Here is a 19,069-nt window from a genome sequence, read left to right on the forward strand (position 1 = left end):
TCATCCCACTGAACCCGCGGGCATAGTACTAAGGCAACCCAGGGTGAGGGTAAAAAAGTGTGGCAATGATTTATTGAATTATCAACAGACAATAAGATATAGAACAGTCCCAGCAAATTCACAAGATGGTGCAAATTACAAAAGCTCCCTTCTGCTGACTCGCTGGGTTTAGAACCGCCTCCAGAGCAGACAACCCCCAACAGTGGCACCCTGCTTTTGATGTTCGGAGAAGCCAGGTTGGGACCATCCGGTCACCTGACCCCATGGAGACGTTCGGAGAAGCCGGGTTGGGACAATCTGGTCACCTGGACACGTACCTCAATGAACTGTCAGCTTCCTAAACATGTCATTACCTCCTCTTTGTGGGTGCCTTGAAATGCGGGGTACCACTGGTGGTGGTAGTTGGCCCTGAAGCCCTGAAGTTGCAGCTGCGCTAATCCTAGCAAGGATCTTCTTGTGTATTTGCTGAGACTATTGTGTTTTTTTTTTTTTTTTTTTACAACTGTACAATTTTATTAAGATTTCTCAAATTTTAACAAATGGAATTAAATCTGGACAAACATTTCCATCCAGAGGCATAAGAAATTGCAAAGACAAGGCGATGCGGAGAGCAATATAGGAAGGAACTCCCCAGGATAATAGAATGCTCAGATGTAAACTATAAGCCAAGTCAATGGGTACTCCATACTGAGCAAAGCTAGGTATCCTAAATCCCCAACATTCCCCCAACAGCAATATCATGAATACAACCTCTAATGACAAAGAGGCAAGACACACACATCAAGGAAGGGGAGAAAAAGAGGAAAGTAAATAATCCAAGAAGAGAATGGACCAAGCATTTAAAAGATGATCTAATTGTTTTCTCTGAGCCCAGAAGTAATCCCACTGAGCCCAAACAGAATCAAAACAATCCACTCTCGCACCCAAAAGAGCGTCATATATTCCATTCTTCTAATGTCATTAATTCTATATAATAAGTGCTGATATGAGGGAGGAGATATATATTTCCACTTAAGAGCAATCAGACACCTAGCCACTGTAAGAATGTGTAATAACATCTTGGCTGAATTTTTCCCCATCCCCTTGGGGGTAATATTTAACAGATATATAATCAGCCCCAGTCCCACCTCCATGTAAAGAACCCTGGAAATTAAGTCTCACTTCTTCCCAGAAACCCTTGATCCCAGGACATGACCAAAAAGTATGATACTGTGTGCCCACATCAGAGCCACAACGCCAACACACATTTGAAATTGAGGGGTTCAATCTGTGGAGGAGGTCAGGAATATGATACCAGAGCATTATCATTTTATACTAATTTTCCTTGTAAATAGTGCAAATAGAGGACTTGGCTGGTTTATCCCAAATATTATTCCAGCTTTGAGGCGAAAGTCCACTTCCAAGAATAGACTCCCATTTGCGCAGGTAGGAAAGTTTCAATTGTTGCCCTCCTTGGGGAGAACTCATTATTTTATATATGTCTGATATCAATCCTTTAGTCGACTGCCCTCTCCTGCAGATCCTCTGAAATTCCGTTGGTAGAGAGACCCCAGAAGATCCATAAAGTGAAGAGGTGATGTGTTTGATCTGTAAATACTGGTAAAACTCTGTTAGTAATAGCAAACTTGGACTTGACCTCATCGAATGTCAGGAGCTCCAGCGTGTCCCCGTGTCCGCAAACCTAAACAAACCTGCTGAGCAGGGCTGTGGAGTCGGAGTCGTGGAGTCGGAGTTAGTTTTAGTTGGAGTCGGTAGAAATGTACCGACTCCGACTCCAGCTTTAAAAAAAAAATGTATTAATATTTCATAATTGAACTTTCATATGAATTTTATAAATGTTACTCAAATATATATGTTCTATCAAACTATGAACAACAGTGATAAGCAGTTCTGCTGGAGATAGAGACATTTCTTACTTCTTGTGTGTCTCTGTTCTCCACTGCCCTTATCTAATCTTATACTTGGTTAACCTCATGCTGCCCCAACCCCCCTACTTACAATGTATGAAACTGAAAGTGAAAATGTGTTGCAAATTCTTAGTAGTAAAGCTCCTCCTCTAGACTAGATCATACTAGGTGTGCGTCTTCCAAGCATCTCACAGCTGCCTGCTACTCAGAAGAGGAAGACTGTAAGAAGTATTATCCTTTCAACAAACTTTGCATCAGTTAACTGTGAGTACATGAGGAATAATAACAGTATTACTGACCACTATATCAGTTGTACGACCTGGCAATAATTTTGTACAATTGTTTTTAGGAAAAACAATTGTCATTTGGATTGTGAATGCAGAATTAAAAACCTGAGAATGTCAAAGAAGCATCACATTAAATCAGCTGTATTTGAACATTTCACCATCACTCAAGATAGAAAACATTGTCTGTCAGTGTATGACAAATGATCCAGACGAAAACAAATGCTGTGAAGCCAAGATGAGTGCATATTCAGGCAAAGATAAAAATGCTCCTACCAGAGCTTCTAATCTAAAGAGACATTTACAGCGCTTTCATCCAGAAGTACTGAAAGCAGTGGATGAGAGACTGCATCCAAACCAATGAACCAGTGCCCAGCTCTTCCAGCCAAACAAAGGAGCAGAGAACTTTGCAGCCATCAGTTGCAAGATATTTTGTCAGTGACAAAGTTACTATGACAATGACAGTAGATACATTTAAAAAACAGATCATATAGCTTGTTGTAAAGGATAGTGTGCCTATTTCATTATTTTCACGACCAGCTTTTGTGTCTGAATGGGGAAATGGCCCGCAAGCTTGGTGTTTCTCTGGAGAGAGAGAGTATTAGAAAATTAGTAATCGAAGAAGCTTTTAAACAAAAGGAAGAACTTAAAAAAAACTCTCAAGGGACGCTTTCTGTTTCTTAAAATGGATGCCTGCACACGTCAGAGGGAACTATTTTGCCATCAATGTCCGATTTTGTTTGTGACAAAAATGAAAGAGTTACTAAGACATTGGCAGTAAAAGACACCAAAGCTCATCACACCAGTGAGTTTCTCCAGGTCTTGGTGGAAAAGGTTCTGCAAGACTATGAACTTAAAAAAGAGCATGTTCTTTCTGTCGTAACTGACAATGCTTCAAATATGATAAGTACTATTACGCTAATGAATGAGAGTAATGATGGTGACCAGCAGCTAGAAGAACATTCTGGGTCCACAGACACAGAAATGTTTGAAATAGAGGAACACAGTATTGTAACTGAGGAGCAAACTGAAGTTGCTTCAGATGAACAGCAACATGATAGTTTAGATGATCTTGTTGAAACTGTGTCAATATGTTCTTTCATTCATCACATGCGCTGTGTTGTGCATACGCTACAGCTGGCTATAAGAGACAGTCTGCAAGAAGGACATGCTGCTGCACTGATTGGCAAGGTGAGAAAATTGGCTACTGTTGCCAGAACCCCTAAAGTTGACTCAATTTTGAAGAGATGTGCTGGAAAAGGGGCAATTATTGATCAAGCCACACGATGGGGCAGTACTTACTTAATGATTCAGCGCTTGGTTGAACTGAAAACCTTTCTTGTAGACATGGCTAACCCTCAACTGACGCTAAATGAAAGTCAGTGGAATCAGGTGACTGAGCTGGAAAAATTGCTAGAGCACCCATTTACAGTGACTAAAAAATTACAAGCAGAGGACTTAACTCCAGGTATTTTCTTAAAGGAGTGGAAGAGCCTGATGTTTTGCCTGTCCCAAAGAGGAGGGTTAATTGCAAGTGGCATTGCTACATCAATGAAACGGAGAGAGGAGCTACTATTACAAAATAACATTCTTTTGGCAGCTGTTTATGTAGACCCAATGCATCGGATTCTTCTAGATGATCAACAGCTAAGTAAAGGAAAAGAAGCTCTGTTTGAAATAGCAGTAAGGATGAAAGGGTTGCAGAACAGTCAGGAGGAACAAGAAGAATTTGGTCGTCCTGCCACATCTTCACCCTCATCATCAACTGATGAAGAATTTAATTTCGAAAAATATTTGGATCACAAGGACCGTGCAAAGCGTTCCCGCATAGAAGAGTCATCCCCATCAAGGAACACAGCCAGTACATTTCAGCAGAATTTTTCATGTGCACTAAAAGAAATTGAGAAATGTGACCGTTCATCAAAAATAACAGTGCAACAAGCGATTCCTCTGTATCCTGACATTGTCAGAGAGATGTTGCCCGAGTGGTTACTGCTTTGCCACCAACACAAGTTAGTGTAGAGAGGTTGTTCTCTGCTCTCAAAATAATTAGATCAGATTTGAGGGCATCCATGAAGGAGGATCTGACAGAGGCAATACTTTTTCTGAGGACAAATTTATAGATTTCTTCTTATTAACTGCATAAAAGTGTTTATTGCATATTTACTTACGGTTTATAAAAGTTATTTGCTATATTCTAATTGTATTCTAATAAATGTAGTTTTTGCTCTAAGTGGTCTGATTACTTATATGATGGTGAGAAACTGAATAAGCACGATGTTTAATATTTTACAACAGTAAATTTGTTGTTATGAATTGGCCATTTATGAAGGAGTCGGAGCCGGAGTCTGAGTCGGAGCCTGATAAAATCCAGGAGTTGGAGTCGCAACTGTGGCTTACCGACTCCACAGCCCTGCTGCTGAGGACCAGGGATGAGCCATCACATGATCCAAACTGTTTGGCAACAGGGGTTGAAATATGAATGAAATCATTGGAGAGGTAGTGGAGGCCAAATTAAACCTCCTCATACAAGAAAGCCAAATAACCTTATAGGACCCAATAGACCCTCCGGGATTCTAATGGGCTTATTTAACCATAATAGTGAGTTCGGGTGAGTTGGAGTTAACCATAATTTTTCTATTTCTGTCCATTTGTTGTATGCTGACAACGAAGCCCACAAGGGAATTCTACATAGATGAGCGGCCCAATGGTATTTAAGAATGTCAGGGACCGATAGAACCCCTTGTGTTTGAAGAGAGACGATGACACGCTTAGAGATCCGATCGCTCTTGTCATTACAAATGTACCTCAGCATAGCTGCCTAAAGGGATTTTAAGTTCGCTCATGGGGACTCCCTTGTCCTTCTTAGTGTAATGGCCCGGTCTTTATAATGCATGATTTGAATTGGTATGAGGTGCGGAGGTATACCAACCTGACAAAGCTTTGTAGGGACCCTATGCACCCACCCCACCGCAAACAAGGGAGTGAGGATCTCTTTACTGAAAGCGTCCAGTAGCTATTTTTCCCAAAAGCTGTCAGGGTCCACCTCTTCCACCTTTTCCAGCATCCTGACTAGCCTGATGTTGTTGTATCTCAGGTGGTTTTCCAGGTAATCTTACTTGGCAAACAGCACCGCCACAGTTTGTGTATGATTCTGAACATCACTTTGGACAGGAGGGAGAGCATTCTCTTACTCACTCACTCTGCCTTCAACCTTTGTTTTATGCTCTCATCCCTTTTGTACATACTGGTGGATAATGGAGATGGTTTTCTGGATATAGCCCACTTGGTGTTCCAGTGTAGTGAGGGTAGTATTATGTTTAACGGCAGTAGACATAACCTTATTTCTCATTTTGGATTTTTACACACCCCGGGTATCTTGTATAATAACCTTCATTTCAGGAGATTCGTGACTTTCCTGCGTTGGGGGAATTTCAGGATCCTACATTGTATGCATCATTCTGGGGCCCCTTTTAAGTTTGTCCCCACTTTGTCTCATGGGGCCATAGTCTGGGCTCTTTGGTCTTATGGCTTCTGCCTATCTGCATCATCCCTTCCAACATCCCTCTGTCTTTCTCCCCATTCCCCACGACTGCACCATGGACCGAGAGTATCCGCCTCCACCGTCAGGAAACCATACAGCTTTAAAAGGTGGAGCCCTCTAGTATACTTCAGTGGTTTCCTGTCTATGACTGAGATCCTACATTTCCCCTGTACTGCCAGGGAGAAAGAAGCTTACCATGGGCAGCTGTCCCTGAATTGCCAACGGTCGGAATTTTCCAGACAGGTGTCTCCGGTTCATATGGCGCATGAACAGGCAGCACAGCAAAGAAGTCAAGGTCCTCACTTGCAGCAGCAGCACCACCAGGCGAGGCGCAGTTTATCCCTGGGATCCTTATTAGCGGATCACCTCCTTTCTGAGAACTCAACCTAGCATGACGAGGTGCTTCCCCGGAGCAGAGCATCAAATGTCATGTCCAGAGGCACGGCCTAGTGTGGTGCGGTGCATCCCTGGGAGTCCGAACAGCTGATGACGTTATTTCAAGGGTCACAGCCTGGAATGTCACGGTGCACCCCCGAAATCAAGTTGAGCGCCTGACTTCACTTCAGGGGCACGGCTTGATATGGCTCACCGTGTCCCCGGACAGGAGCAGTACGAACTTGAGGGGTGGGGCAGAACAAATCCCTAGCCCACCACCTACTCTATCTGGGCAAAACCAGATAGGACATTTTAAGGGGATAAAACCTCCCCTTACAACAAGACCATGCTGCAAAAGGGATTCCTGAAGGAGGATCAGAAGCAGCACCTCCAACCTCTGTAGTCCTGCTTCAGGTGGGGTGAGTCAGAGTTGATTCCTGTGTAAATTATCCTAAATGCCTGTGTTTTTATCATATTTTATAGGACAGACCCAGGAAAAATCAGTCCATGTCAAAGTGCAAGGAATTTGCAATATGCAAGTGAAAATTAGCAGGCATTTACACTAAAAAAGCTATGCAAGGAGTGGAAATTGAGAATCATGATCAGGGTTGAAATGTAAGAAATCTTTTAATGGCAATGAAGGCTTAGCAGTTCATCAAGAAAGTTAAGAGTAAACTCTAGTTAAGAGTGAAAAATAGAAGATGGAGAACGAGGTGGTTACTATTCAGATGTCTCCTCTTCCTTGTCATACTCCTCGTCCTTGAAATTATTTACTAGCCAACCTCCCAAATTTGGCAAAGGCAGCGCATTTCTTGGTAGATGCTTCTGCTGATGCAGTTCGATTGACAGCAGGCGCATATGCTGCCTTCCTGAATTCAGCTAGAAGGGCTCTTTGGCTGAAGAATTGACTGGGGACTACCATTCTACGTCTACAGTAGGCTTGGCGACATTCCCTTTGAGGGTGAGTATCTCTTTGGTTCATCCTTGGATGAGGTTCTGGCTAAAACCTCAGATTCAAAAAAAGGATTTACTCAAACCAGCACCCCAAAATTTATGACCTTTTTGTTCATCAAGAAGGAACACAAGGGATTGTTCCAAAGCAAAGGGAGCCTAAAGTGGAAGGAATCAAGGAACAAAGGGAAGACCTCTCAATGAGAGTTTACCTGGGTTCCCTAAAAAGCCGGGAAGACAATCATGCTAGGACCCAGATAAGTGGAAGGCTGCAACAGTTTCTTCCTGCCTGGAAAAGGATTTCCCCAAGTCCATGGATATTTTGCGCTGTAGGAGAAGGGTTAAAACTAGAATTTTGTGCTCTCTTCCCCCAGGAAAATTTTGTGATTTACAAAAGATCATCACTCAGCGGCGAGCCAAAGAGCCCTAAAATGAGAAGTAGTGTCTCTTATAAAGAAGGGAGTGCTGATTTGCGTTCCAGAAGAAGAGGAGAATGGGTTCAAGAGTGCCCTTTTGCTAAGGATAAAGACCAATCTTTCAGAACGATTATATAAAAGCTTAAAAATCTTCTGACTCAATTTCTGGTGCCCAAATATTTCAAAATGGAAACAATTCGGTTAACAGGAATTTTTATTTCCAGGATGTTTTATGCCCAATATAGACCGCAGTGTCAAGTATAGCGTGGCACCTACCACAAGGTGCACAAGTAGGTTACCCAGACCGAAGTGAATAATAAGAATAACTTGGCACTCAACTGAAGGATCCTTTGCACATGAAGTTTTTATTTTTTTATATATTTTTATGCAGTCCTAGAAAGACGTTTCGCCCACAATCTGCCTTCGTCAGCCTGCCGACTGCTATCAAGATGTAATAACCCGGTATCAAATCAAGAATTCATATAGATATGTTTTAAGTAATAAATCTGTATTGTGCCTCCTATGAAAGTTGAAGAGTTGTACTGGTAAGTGAATATATACACAAAAGGGTATATATAGTTCCCACTTGAGGATATTGTTGATAATGGCCTGTTTGGGCTGTTGCTATGGGACACAATAGAGGACAGAGTTCATATGAGACATGTAGAGGAGAGGTGTCGGCGTGCCGGGCTAGATGCGGTTTCCCCCGCTTTCAGACGAGCGGGGGAAACCGCGTCTAGCCCGGCACGCCGACACCTCTCCTCTACATGTCTCATATGAACTCTGTCCTCTATTGTGTCCCATAACAACAGCCCAAACAGACCATTAACAACAAAATCCTCAAGTGGGAACTATATATACCCTTTCGTGTATATATTCACTTACCAGTGTGTAAAATAATGCATATCCTGTAAAATACTCAGGACTAGTTACCAGATAAAAATATAGTGGTTTATTTGGTTTCTTCCATCAAAGAAAGGTTATTACAGAAAAACAGGTGAATAAAAATAGGTGAAAGAGAAATTGTCCATTAGATCATGTTCTGAGATCCCAAATGGCAAAAGCAACATGTATTCTTCTCTCCGAGATCCTGAATAGCAAATGGCTGCTGTGTCTCAGTTCGGCTTCTCACATCGCCGTCAAGTAATATACCAGCTGTTATGTCGTGTCATGGCCCAACACAGGCGACATCTTCGTGTCTGTCTCTCATGATGGTGAGGGAAGAAGAGCGACCTCTACAGTTAGCCATGAATTATATACGTCTCCTAAAGCACGTGGTCTCTACATATATGGAGCTGTCTTTCTACCATGAGCCAAGCTTAAAAATAGCCTATGTCATGTAAGCTAAAGCATTCTACAGAACTGGGTGTAATAAGAAATTAACGGATTATTAATATTTAACAATTCCCCCTTTTGAGGGAGACAGACATTAATTGGAACCCTCAAATATAACGATCTTTTTTCTTCTTTTCTTCTTCTTTGACAAAATAATTTAATATCAATAATAATAATAATAATAATAATATCAGATTACCGTTATAAGTACTCAATGACATAATTGATGTGAATTCATGTTATGGTAAGTCGTGAACAATATTCATATAAAATATGTATAATTATACTTCCCTAAGTCTAAATTGAAGCATCTCAGGTCCAGTCATCATCATCTGGTGTCATCTGGTCTTCATTTTGATGTCTTCTGTCTTCTTCTTGGTTCTTTTAAAAATACAGTTTTCTTATAGCATATAGATGTTGTAGGAATTGTGTGGTGTATCAAATCAAAGTCCATAAATTCAAATGTTGATAAGAAACAAAGTCTATAGATGAAATGCAGCTTTAATATCTGTGCAGTGTCATCTTTAAAAACCTGGGCTTATATTGGCTCGCCTTGGATATTCTGGAATCCTCCATCGGTACTGGTCTTTGAACAGGTGTGACGTCTTTGGTCAGCAAAGCAAGGGTTAAAATGACTCTTCCTTGCTAAACATAGCACCATAACCAGTCCTTGTCCTAATGCACAGGACATATGTCAGGGTTGTAGCCTCCCGACAATTACCTTATTGTTCACCAGCCTTACATCAAAGCTTTACAGGTGATTGAAAACCTCTGGAACTTGATAAGAACGTGATAACACAGTTCATCTCAGCATCATAGGATCATCGTCCTCTGGTTGTCAGGTTAGACACTTTAATTGTGACTGTCGGTGGTGGATACTGCACTTGTGACTGTCAGTGGTGGATACTGCATTTGTAATTAACACAGTCTATTACTCAGTAATCACAGCTTTGTTACCTTCTGGGATTTCTGGATCGCGGCATTCTTCTTCTCGCAACTGATAAAAATCAATGAAGTTTAGAAATGTGAAAAGTCTTTATTAACATAATTTCAGTATCTTGCTTGAAGTCTTCATTCCCTATTCTATACCAAATCTGGTAATTTCCCTATCCCATAATATCACAGCGTACCATAGCAATCAGTAATATCCATATAATTATCAGAATTTGTACTGTATATGGATTTCAATATTTGAAATAATAAACCAATAATAAGTGATAATACATTATTATCCATTTTTTTATGTGATAGAACATTTTTTTATGTCATAGGTGTAATTACCTTTTTCAACCCATAGGTGTCACTGTGTTTTATGTAACCAGTGTTATCATCTTTATTAATAAGGAATATATTTATTATACTAATAATATGTAGGAATGTATAGCCATGAACCAAAATAAGAATATATGAGTGAGCGAATGAATGAATAAAAGAATTGTTGCATATAACTCAGAAGTGAAACATTTTCCTTAGTAATAGAACCATATAATTGCTATATTTAATGAAGCAATATTCTCAGTAGATATTACTTTACTAAATATTGGTGAAAGAATTAAAAATAATGAAAAATAAGAATAAAAATAAGAATAAGGCCTTTATGTTGATGCAGTGTAGTTATGTCTTCAGTAACATACACCCTTAATATTTCCATGATCTGGATTATTTCATAATTGTCATAAACTTGTGTTATCAAAATATTCAAATCATGCAACTTTGCATGTAATTCCTCTTAGTGTAAAGAAATGACTCTTTATAATACTTGTTATTATACCCAATACTTATACCATTGTACCTTATTAATATTTTTTTTTCCTATTAAAATGTGTGAAGAAGAGGTATTAATCAAATGTGATTATGTAGTCAGGATAAAAAACATATTTCCCCCTTAATACCAAAAAATATTGTTTCATGAAATAATTCATTTATCAAAACCAAAATTAAAAATAATTAATGTATAAATTATGTGAATTTATACTTGCTTATACCATTATTTGTCTGAAGATGTGTAACCATCAAAATTAATTTGAATATCATAAAATTATCCTTTGGAAAAATTAATTTAAATGTAGTTTAAGATTAACACACTTGGACAGAGAAGGAAGGTCCACTATTCCCAGATGCAGCTGGTGAATACCAGGCTCTGTGCTGGTGCCTGTTTAAAAGAGCTAAAGCTGATAAGGAAAGAATAGATTTTCTTCCTAAACTATTTCCTATTTTGTTGTGCGATTGCACTTATCCACAATTAACTAAATCAAGAAATAATAATTACTATAGAAATATAGAAATATATGTTTGTATAGATAATATTTCATTATGTATCTTAATCTAATAATTTCCTAAAGATAAAAGCTTTGGGGTTTTTTTTTTTTTTTTTTTTCCTCTCATGCATTCAGGATCCTGAGGTCTCACAAACGTATCACATTACTCGCTCAGCAGCTGCTCATACACTCAGTCACTGTCACTCAGACTGTGTCACATATTAAGTTTAATACACGTATTTTAACCCAAATTATCCTAATTATCAATGCATTGTAAACTATTTCAATTTAGTCTCTTAATATTTCTTTGAATATTCCCCAAATACACATGACATAAATATATATATATAGCTATACTTGACATTTAGGCCTGGAAAAAAAAATTCCATTGCTTTGCAAAAGTTGAGACCCCCTTTAAAATTCTTTTCCTAAGGAACAGGGACATAGTATACTGGTCTGGTATACTTATTATTAGAACAAGGTTGAAATTTTCACCTGTTGAGGTTGTCATTCAAACCATGCAGTAAAAAAGCACACACCCAGAACATTTTAAAAAGCAATTGGTTATTTCCTTTTAAGGGTTAGATATATAAAATCATGCAATTATTGCAACATCCTGTGTAAATAAAGGCATAAATCCTTGGAAGAGAATTTTTATCGATTAAGTCCTGCTTTGAAATGAAAATTCTAAGGAAACATAAAAAATAAGGTTAATATCATATTCATATTCTAAATATTATTACTGATAAAGATTTTAATTTTCATTAAAAAATACAGTTCTACTGTTTCTACTTCTACAAACACTCTATATATATATATATACTGTATGACTATGTATATATCCACAAACCATAAAACTACAGGATTATACTCTATAAAATAATTACATATAACTCACTAATTGTATAACACTGTTACACAATATATATATATAATTACTTTTTCTAGCCAATTCCTACACCCATACTTATTTCTCCGCAAAAAATATCCTGAAAGGTTCTTGCCATTTTAAAGCTGATATATTCTTGGAGCAGAGTATTCAGTTTACAGGCCATGATGTCACTCACCACCTGTTTCTGTCTGTTAAATTCGGCCATCTTTGTTACAGAAAGAAAATCAGAACTCATCATTTTTCTTAATTCAAATTTGTGTCTTTTCGGTGTTCTTTTGCATCATTCCATATGGTTTATAACAAACATGTGATTTTCTTTTTCTTTCTTCGTAGATTTGATTTTGGGGAAATCTCATTTTAGAAGGCTTTGCTAATACAGGCTTCTGATAAGATTTTACTCTGCCTGTCTTTACAAAATTAGCACAATTTACTTTCCTTTCACGATTCTCGTGTTTCCTGGCAAAATCAAGAAATTGCGCACATTCAAACAAAGAATCTTTTTGTGACGCAATAACACGAGATGCAGGATTTAGAAACCAAAATTTGCTTACAAAACTCCTTATGAGGGACGGTGTTTTGACATTCTCACTCAGCATTTTGTACAAACGTTCATATATGGACATGAACGTAAAAATACATTCCTTCCGACCAATCCTTAATTTTTGAAGAATATCAATATCTGGATGATTTTCATTTGATGAACAAAAAATGAGAATTTTTAATCTGTCCTTATCAGTTAAATTCTCATGTGTCTCACCAGATAACTTTAAAGACAATCTCCTAGCAAAATTTACAGGGATCCACATTTTGAACAACTGATTCTTCTCCTCATTAGATAAATCAAAGTTACCAGAACAACTTTCAAAGATCTCAGAGTTTCTACAAACATCTATTTTGTTGTCATAAGCAGGAATTATTTGGCATATTTTTATCAAATTCTTCCTCACGCTACTTCGGATTTGGGCCTGTGAGTCTTCTATTTTTAGTGGTACATCTTTCCCTTGTACGTCCTCTACGTCAGTTCTGAAGTCTCCTCCTACTTCTCCATCTTGTTCCACGTCTGCAAGGTCACCTTCAATAGCTGCTACTACTTGTAACTGTTTCTCCACATTACAGTGAATCTCGGGAATATCACTATCCTCTACACAATCATTTTTAGATTTCTCTGACACAGATCTATGAAATATATCTACCATCTGTAGAATATTTTTTAATCTCTCTCTTTCTCTATTGAAAAACTTAGAATCTAACCTCTGATTCTCGAGTTCACACTCGGCATATAAACTTAACCATAAAACTTCTGAATTAGAATTGTCTACAGACTTAAATTTCAATTTACTCTGCTTAGCAAGACAATTAATGACATCCATTTTATCTTACCTTGAAATGTCTCAGCTCCTTTGATGGACAACGCTGGGTTCCTGTCTTCACACGTCTGGCTTAGGTCTGGTACTTTTGGCACTTGTAGTACTTCTCAATCTATCTGGTACTTCTTACTTCTAGGTTCTATGTGATTCTTGTAAGTAGTGGAATTCCCGATAACTTGCACATATGATTTGACGTTAGCAAAGTCCAATCCCCCGTGTGTGCAAGTTGAGGGAAATCCGCAAAAAAGTACAAAAATTCAGATCTGGCTGGCTCTCCAATGTAAAATAATGCATATCCTGTAAAATACTCAGGACTAGTTACCAGATAAAAATATAGTGGTTTATTTGGTTTCTTCCATCAAAGAAAGGTTATTACAGAAAAACAGGTGAATAAAAATAGGTGAAAGAGAAATTGTCCATTAGATCATGTTCTGAGATCCCAAATGGCAAAAGCAACATGTATTCTTCTTCTCTCCGAGATCCTGAATAGCAAATGGCTGCTGTGTCTCAGTTCGGCTTCTCACATCGCCGTCAAGTAATATACCAGCTGTTATGTCGTGTCATGGCCCAACACAGGCGACATCTTCGTGTCTGTCTCTCATGATGGTGAGGGAAGAAGAGCGACCTCTACAGTTAGCCATGAATTATATACGTCTCCTAAAGCACGTGGTCTCTACATATATGGAGCTGTCTTTCTACCATGAGCCAAGCTTAAAAATAGCCTATGTCATGTAAGCTAAAGCATTCTACAGAACTGGGTGTAATAAGAAATTAACGGATTATTAATATTTAACACAGTGCAACTCTTCAACTTTCATAGGGGGCACAATATAGATTTATTACTTAAAACATTCTATATGAATTCTTGATTTGATAGCAGTCGGCAGACTGACGAAGGCAGATTGTGGGCCGAAATGTCTTTCTAGGACTGCATAAAAATAAATAAAAAAATAAAAACTTCATGTGCAAAGGATCATTCAGTTGAGTGCCAAGTTATTCTTATTCAATACAGACCGCAGACACGCTAATTACCACGTGCCTATTTACCAAAAACATATTTGCATGAACCACATTTGGGCCTACTATATTTTAAAAAATAATAATGGAAAAAAAACCCCTAAAGTGTTCAACCATGTACCTTTTCATTTTCTTTAGTTGTCAGGTATAAACTAGGTGATATGGTTTTGTCTATAGTAACATCTCACTTGGCAATGAAGAAACATTTAGGTTTCAAAATTTCCGCTAGATCCCAGTTTGTGTATAGAGTTGAGTCCTTGTATAGAAGGGAATATTAACTATGCTTTAAAAATCCTGAATATAGCTAGTAATACAATTTTTAACTTTGGACTGATGTATTTTTCTTAATTGTTTCTTGTCCTCAAACAAGCAGTTATCCCAGATTTTAATATCTGCTTTGTTTTTATCCTTATTCAGACTATGATCTTTGTCTCAGTCTGTAGTCGACGTTGCAACATTTCTGGTCATACCTATAGCTTAATCACTACATTTTCCAAGATGTCTTGTTTTTTTATGTCTTTCAGTAATGTTTAATGCTTTTATCTCCATTTGTATATTAAGTGCTGGATTCCGTCAGTATTTTTCAGTATGCTCTTAGCTCTCCAACACATTATGTGGTTGAGTGTTTTGCGCAGCGTGTGTACATAGTGTAAATCACATTATGTTAAAACAATGTATTTGAATATTTTGCAAAACTTTTTCTTTTTTGCAGGCTGAATGTCATCCTGAAACCTGCACTCAGATGACAGCCACAGAACAATGGATATTTCTTTGCGCGGCTCACAAGACCCCAAAGGAGGTGAGCTCTTTTTGTTTCAATGCTGTCAGATTAAAGCGGTTGCCCAGGCATAGATATTAAAGTGAACCTGTCATCGGGATTTTGTAAACTACAGGCATTGTCAGGTTGATGCTCTTACACTGATTAAAATAGAAGAAAAAAAGGGTTTGGCACTGTTAGCTAGTTAAAAACATAATGATCTCAGTGTGAAAAACAAGATAATCTTATAGTTTTGATACCTTTTTAATGGTTAACAGAAATAAAATAAATCATCATCATTTATGAGATGCATTACTGATTAAACTGATCCATGTGTTCAAGAAATCTGGTTTGTGGTCATTTAATCTGTGTTTGCAGTATTCAGTTAATGAGATTCTTGTGCGACCTGGGAGGCACTTTATTTTGGTGCTCTGGCCTCATCATCCTCATCATTGTGGCTTAAATGTCAGGTTACTGAAATTTCAGTGACCTACCTCCTATTTTAAATACTGTACCTGGGCATTAAATATTGCGGTCTTCAAAAAAAAAAAAAAAAAAAGAAAAATGGCATCGGTGTATGTGCAGTAGCATCTGTCGGTAAGCGATGCTCTCAATCTACGCATATTCTGCCCACTGTGTACTGAGAATCAGAGCAGGAGGGCACACAATAAGACGTAATCGTCGCTGCTGAACATAGCAATGCTCCCGTACTGGTCCTCTGGTCCATTTTAAAAGCTGCACCCCTTAAGCTAGTCTAAACTGCTGTTAGGAAATTTGTTAAGCTTTCCAGTGTTTCACTAGAAATAAGGCAAAGTGGATTGAAAAAAATGAAAGCTTAGACTAAAGAATACTTTAGTGGGAAAAAATCTGAGAAAATGGACCCTAAAATGTAAGCAATTTCTCCTGAATGTGATTATCTTTATGTGGTCAAACACTACTGTTTGGACACACGACAGGGCTCGGAACACTGTGGGCAGTGCATGCACAGATTGAGAGCGTTGCTTACTGATAGATGCTACTGCGTACGCGGGCGCTGTTATTTTGTTGGAACCAATAATATTTTTTTTTTTTTTTTTTATAAAGACCACAATATTAAAGTGCAGGCAGAGTACTTAATAGGCAGATAACTGAAGGATCAGTGACCTGTCATTTCCGTTCATAAGGATGGCTATGTGAACAAACCACCACATAAAGCCTTGCCCACTGGCTGCCCCAGAACACCAGAATCTCATTAACTGAAAACTGCAAACACAAATCAAGCAAGAACTACAGTGCGGATTTCTTCAACCCAGGTATCCTTTCAATCAGTGTAACAGCGCCAACCTGACAATGCTTGTAGTTTACTTAGCAAAGTCTTAATGACAGGTTCACTTTAGTGACCTATAAACAGGATAGGTAATCAGTATCAGACAGGTGGGTTTCCAACATCCTTGAATCTGTTGGTCATATTCAACAAAGACTGCTCTGTGTAGCCCTTTTTGGACCTAAGGCTTCTAAACAAGGAGGTCTGACCGCGTCACTCTGAGCCGACAGGTTTCTCCTGGGCAATCTGGTACTTCTTATTCTCGCCTATTATGCAAACTGTTATCTTTTTACCATGTATTGTGGTTGACTCGGTCACGCGGCTGCTCAGAGGTAGACATGAGACCGTTTTTCATTTGAATCTTCTACTGGTTTATTAAAGTATATCATAAACCAATGCATAGTTCATCAAAATAAGTCCATGTCTGTGGTTGCGGGTATCCGCCCTCTCAGGAACAACAGAGTTCAGCTCAGTTTAGCATAACAATGCTATGGAGCTCTCAGTTCCAGGCACACTGACCCAGTAGGCTGACTATTTACCTGCTAAATCTCACCCTGGGGTCAAGATATGGTGAACAGACTCCCTCCCACTCGTCAGCTGTAGACAAAAAACCTAGCAATTAAAATTGCCGATTAACCCCACTCAGCACATAGTGTGTGCAGGAGCATTTTCTTAGGTTTGTATCAATGAAGCTAACATCCTCAGTAATACATATCTCCTATCCATTTACCAGGGACTTTATCACATGCCCAAAGCCGAAGTTGTTTGGCACCTTTAATCACTAAACAGGGAAGTCTGGACAGGGCATCTCAGTTGTCATTTAGTTCCCAGGGCCTGTGCTCCACAAGAAAGCTAGTCCCAGAGTGCTAGAAATCACCTAGTCACTCAAGCATTCTTCCCCTTCCTTTCCCTCTATCTTGGTGGTGCAGGATCCAACACTAGCCTCAGCTTCTGGCCTAACAGTTAATATCTCAGGGTGTCAATTGCCCATTTCATGGCCAAGCATTCTTTCTCTACAATGGCATAGTTGTTCTTCTCACAAGACCGTCTATTTGCATAGGGTGAGCTTCAACTCTTGGAACGCCATCTCTGCTTCAGAAGACCACTGGCCAATGATGTCTTGGTGCCTTTAAGAAGGTCAGTTAGGGGTGCGGCTATCGTGGCAAAATTTTAGATGAATTGCAGATAGTATCCCACAGTTCCCAGTCTACACTGTGGCCCCTCACGGGTCTGATAGTCTGATACGCATAATATGAACAATGCCTCTCTATACTGTAGTCCATCGGTTCGGTTGACATAGGACAACAGGCAGCTATGTGGCTTGGACCGTGACATCTCCAAAAAATTAAGTTCTTCACAGTGGCCTTTGGCAACCCATCAGTGACCCTGTCATGATTTGTAGTTTTGCCCTGTCCTGTATTTTGTATAATATGTCATTTAACTTTTCTCTGGTTCATTTGCTGTAAATTAACCATGTCTCCTTCCCCCAATACTTGCAATGTCTTGTGATGTACCTGGACCATAATCTAATTTAGGCTTGTGTCAACAGCTAGTGGAACTTTGGCTATTGATTTCCTAAGCAGAAGATAACCTACAATACACACCCTGTAGACTCAGTGGAGCCCTTACATTTCTAGAATCTTCTGATGGACCAAACCATTGAATAGTAGGTGTGACCCCTACCCCCCATCAGATGGGCTGATCCCAGGAGCCCTGACAATACATTCTTGTTTTAAGATCAGATGTGAGTTGGATGCTAAAAGAGAAGGACGAGGCTGTCTGAGGAAGCCTCGGCCTCTGTGTGATCGTGGTGGATTTCTGGGACTCTTAAAGGACTATGGTTTTGTGATCTGGCACAAGGATTGTTGGGAGGTGCCCCCGAATCAGTTTCCTGTGGACTTATTTTGGGACTCTGCAAACTACCTTTGTGTTGTTCCTGTTTTCTGCTCAATAAATCTGTTGGATCGTTCCCAGGCCTGTTGTCCCTCCTTGCTCTGGAGAATACTCCCGTCACAAACTGGTTGGCAGCGGTGGGATCGGAGCAGAAGGAATGGAGGAGAACGGCCCATCAACATCGGGAACCAGCACCGCAGAGTACAAGAACTGGACTGCGGTGAACCTACAAACAAAGGCCCGTGAACTGGGAGTCAGCTACAAGGGACTCTCCAAGGAGCAGCTGATTGAGACTTTGGAAGCAGTTCGCCTGCAAGATGATGCTGAGGAAGGATCCTCACAGCAAAGAGAGGAAAGACGGCAGCCGGAGGTAAATACCCAAAAAAGTCAGTGGGTTGTGTGGTACGAGGAGGAGATGGCCTTGCTGGGAGAAGAGGTCTCCATAGAATATAAGATGGAGGTCATGCGCAGAGCCGAGGAGAGGCAGCGCAGGATGGAGGAGAGGGCATTGCTGGAGGGGCAGAGGGCAATGCTGGAGAGGGAGATCGCTTTGGAGGCAGCGAGAAGCTCCAGACAGACTGTACCCACAGCATCCCCCATGAGGGAACTCCCCAGAGTGTCCCGCAAAGACTTCAAGCCGTTTAATGAGGTTTCCGGTGACATTGAGGGCTTCTTCCAGGACTTTGAGCATCAGTGTCGATTAATGGAAGTCCCGGAAAGGGAGCGCGTCCGACATCTTGTGGGGCTCTTAGAGGGTGGAGCTGCCACAG

At 39.6% G+C, this 19,069-nt stretch overlaps 1 protein-coding gene across 1 annotated transcript in view; it reads left to right on the forward strand.

The window, feature by feature from the left end:
- Window positions 1–19,069, forward strand: part of MOB4 (MOB family member 4, phocein) — a 189,075-nt gene that overhangs the window by 104,430 nt on the left and 65,576 nt on the right. Inside the window, exon 5 of the mRNA XM_073558087.1 lies at window positions 15,059–15,145. Coding sequence (XP_073414188.1) covers window positions 15,059–15,145 — 87 coding nt within the window. The remainder of the gene's footprint in view (window positions 1–15,058; window positions 15,146–19,069) is intronic.

Source organism: Dendrobates tinctorius, unplaced genomic scaffold (genome assembly GCF_039654945.1).
Source record: "Dendrobates tinctorius isolate UK_male_01 unplaced genomic scaffold, ASM3965494v1 ptg000254l, whole genome shotgun sequence".
Lineage (NCBI taxonomy): Eukaryota > Metazoa > Chordata > Amphibia > Anura > Dendrobatidae > Dendrobates > Dendrobates tinctorius.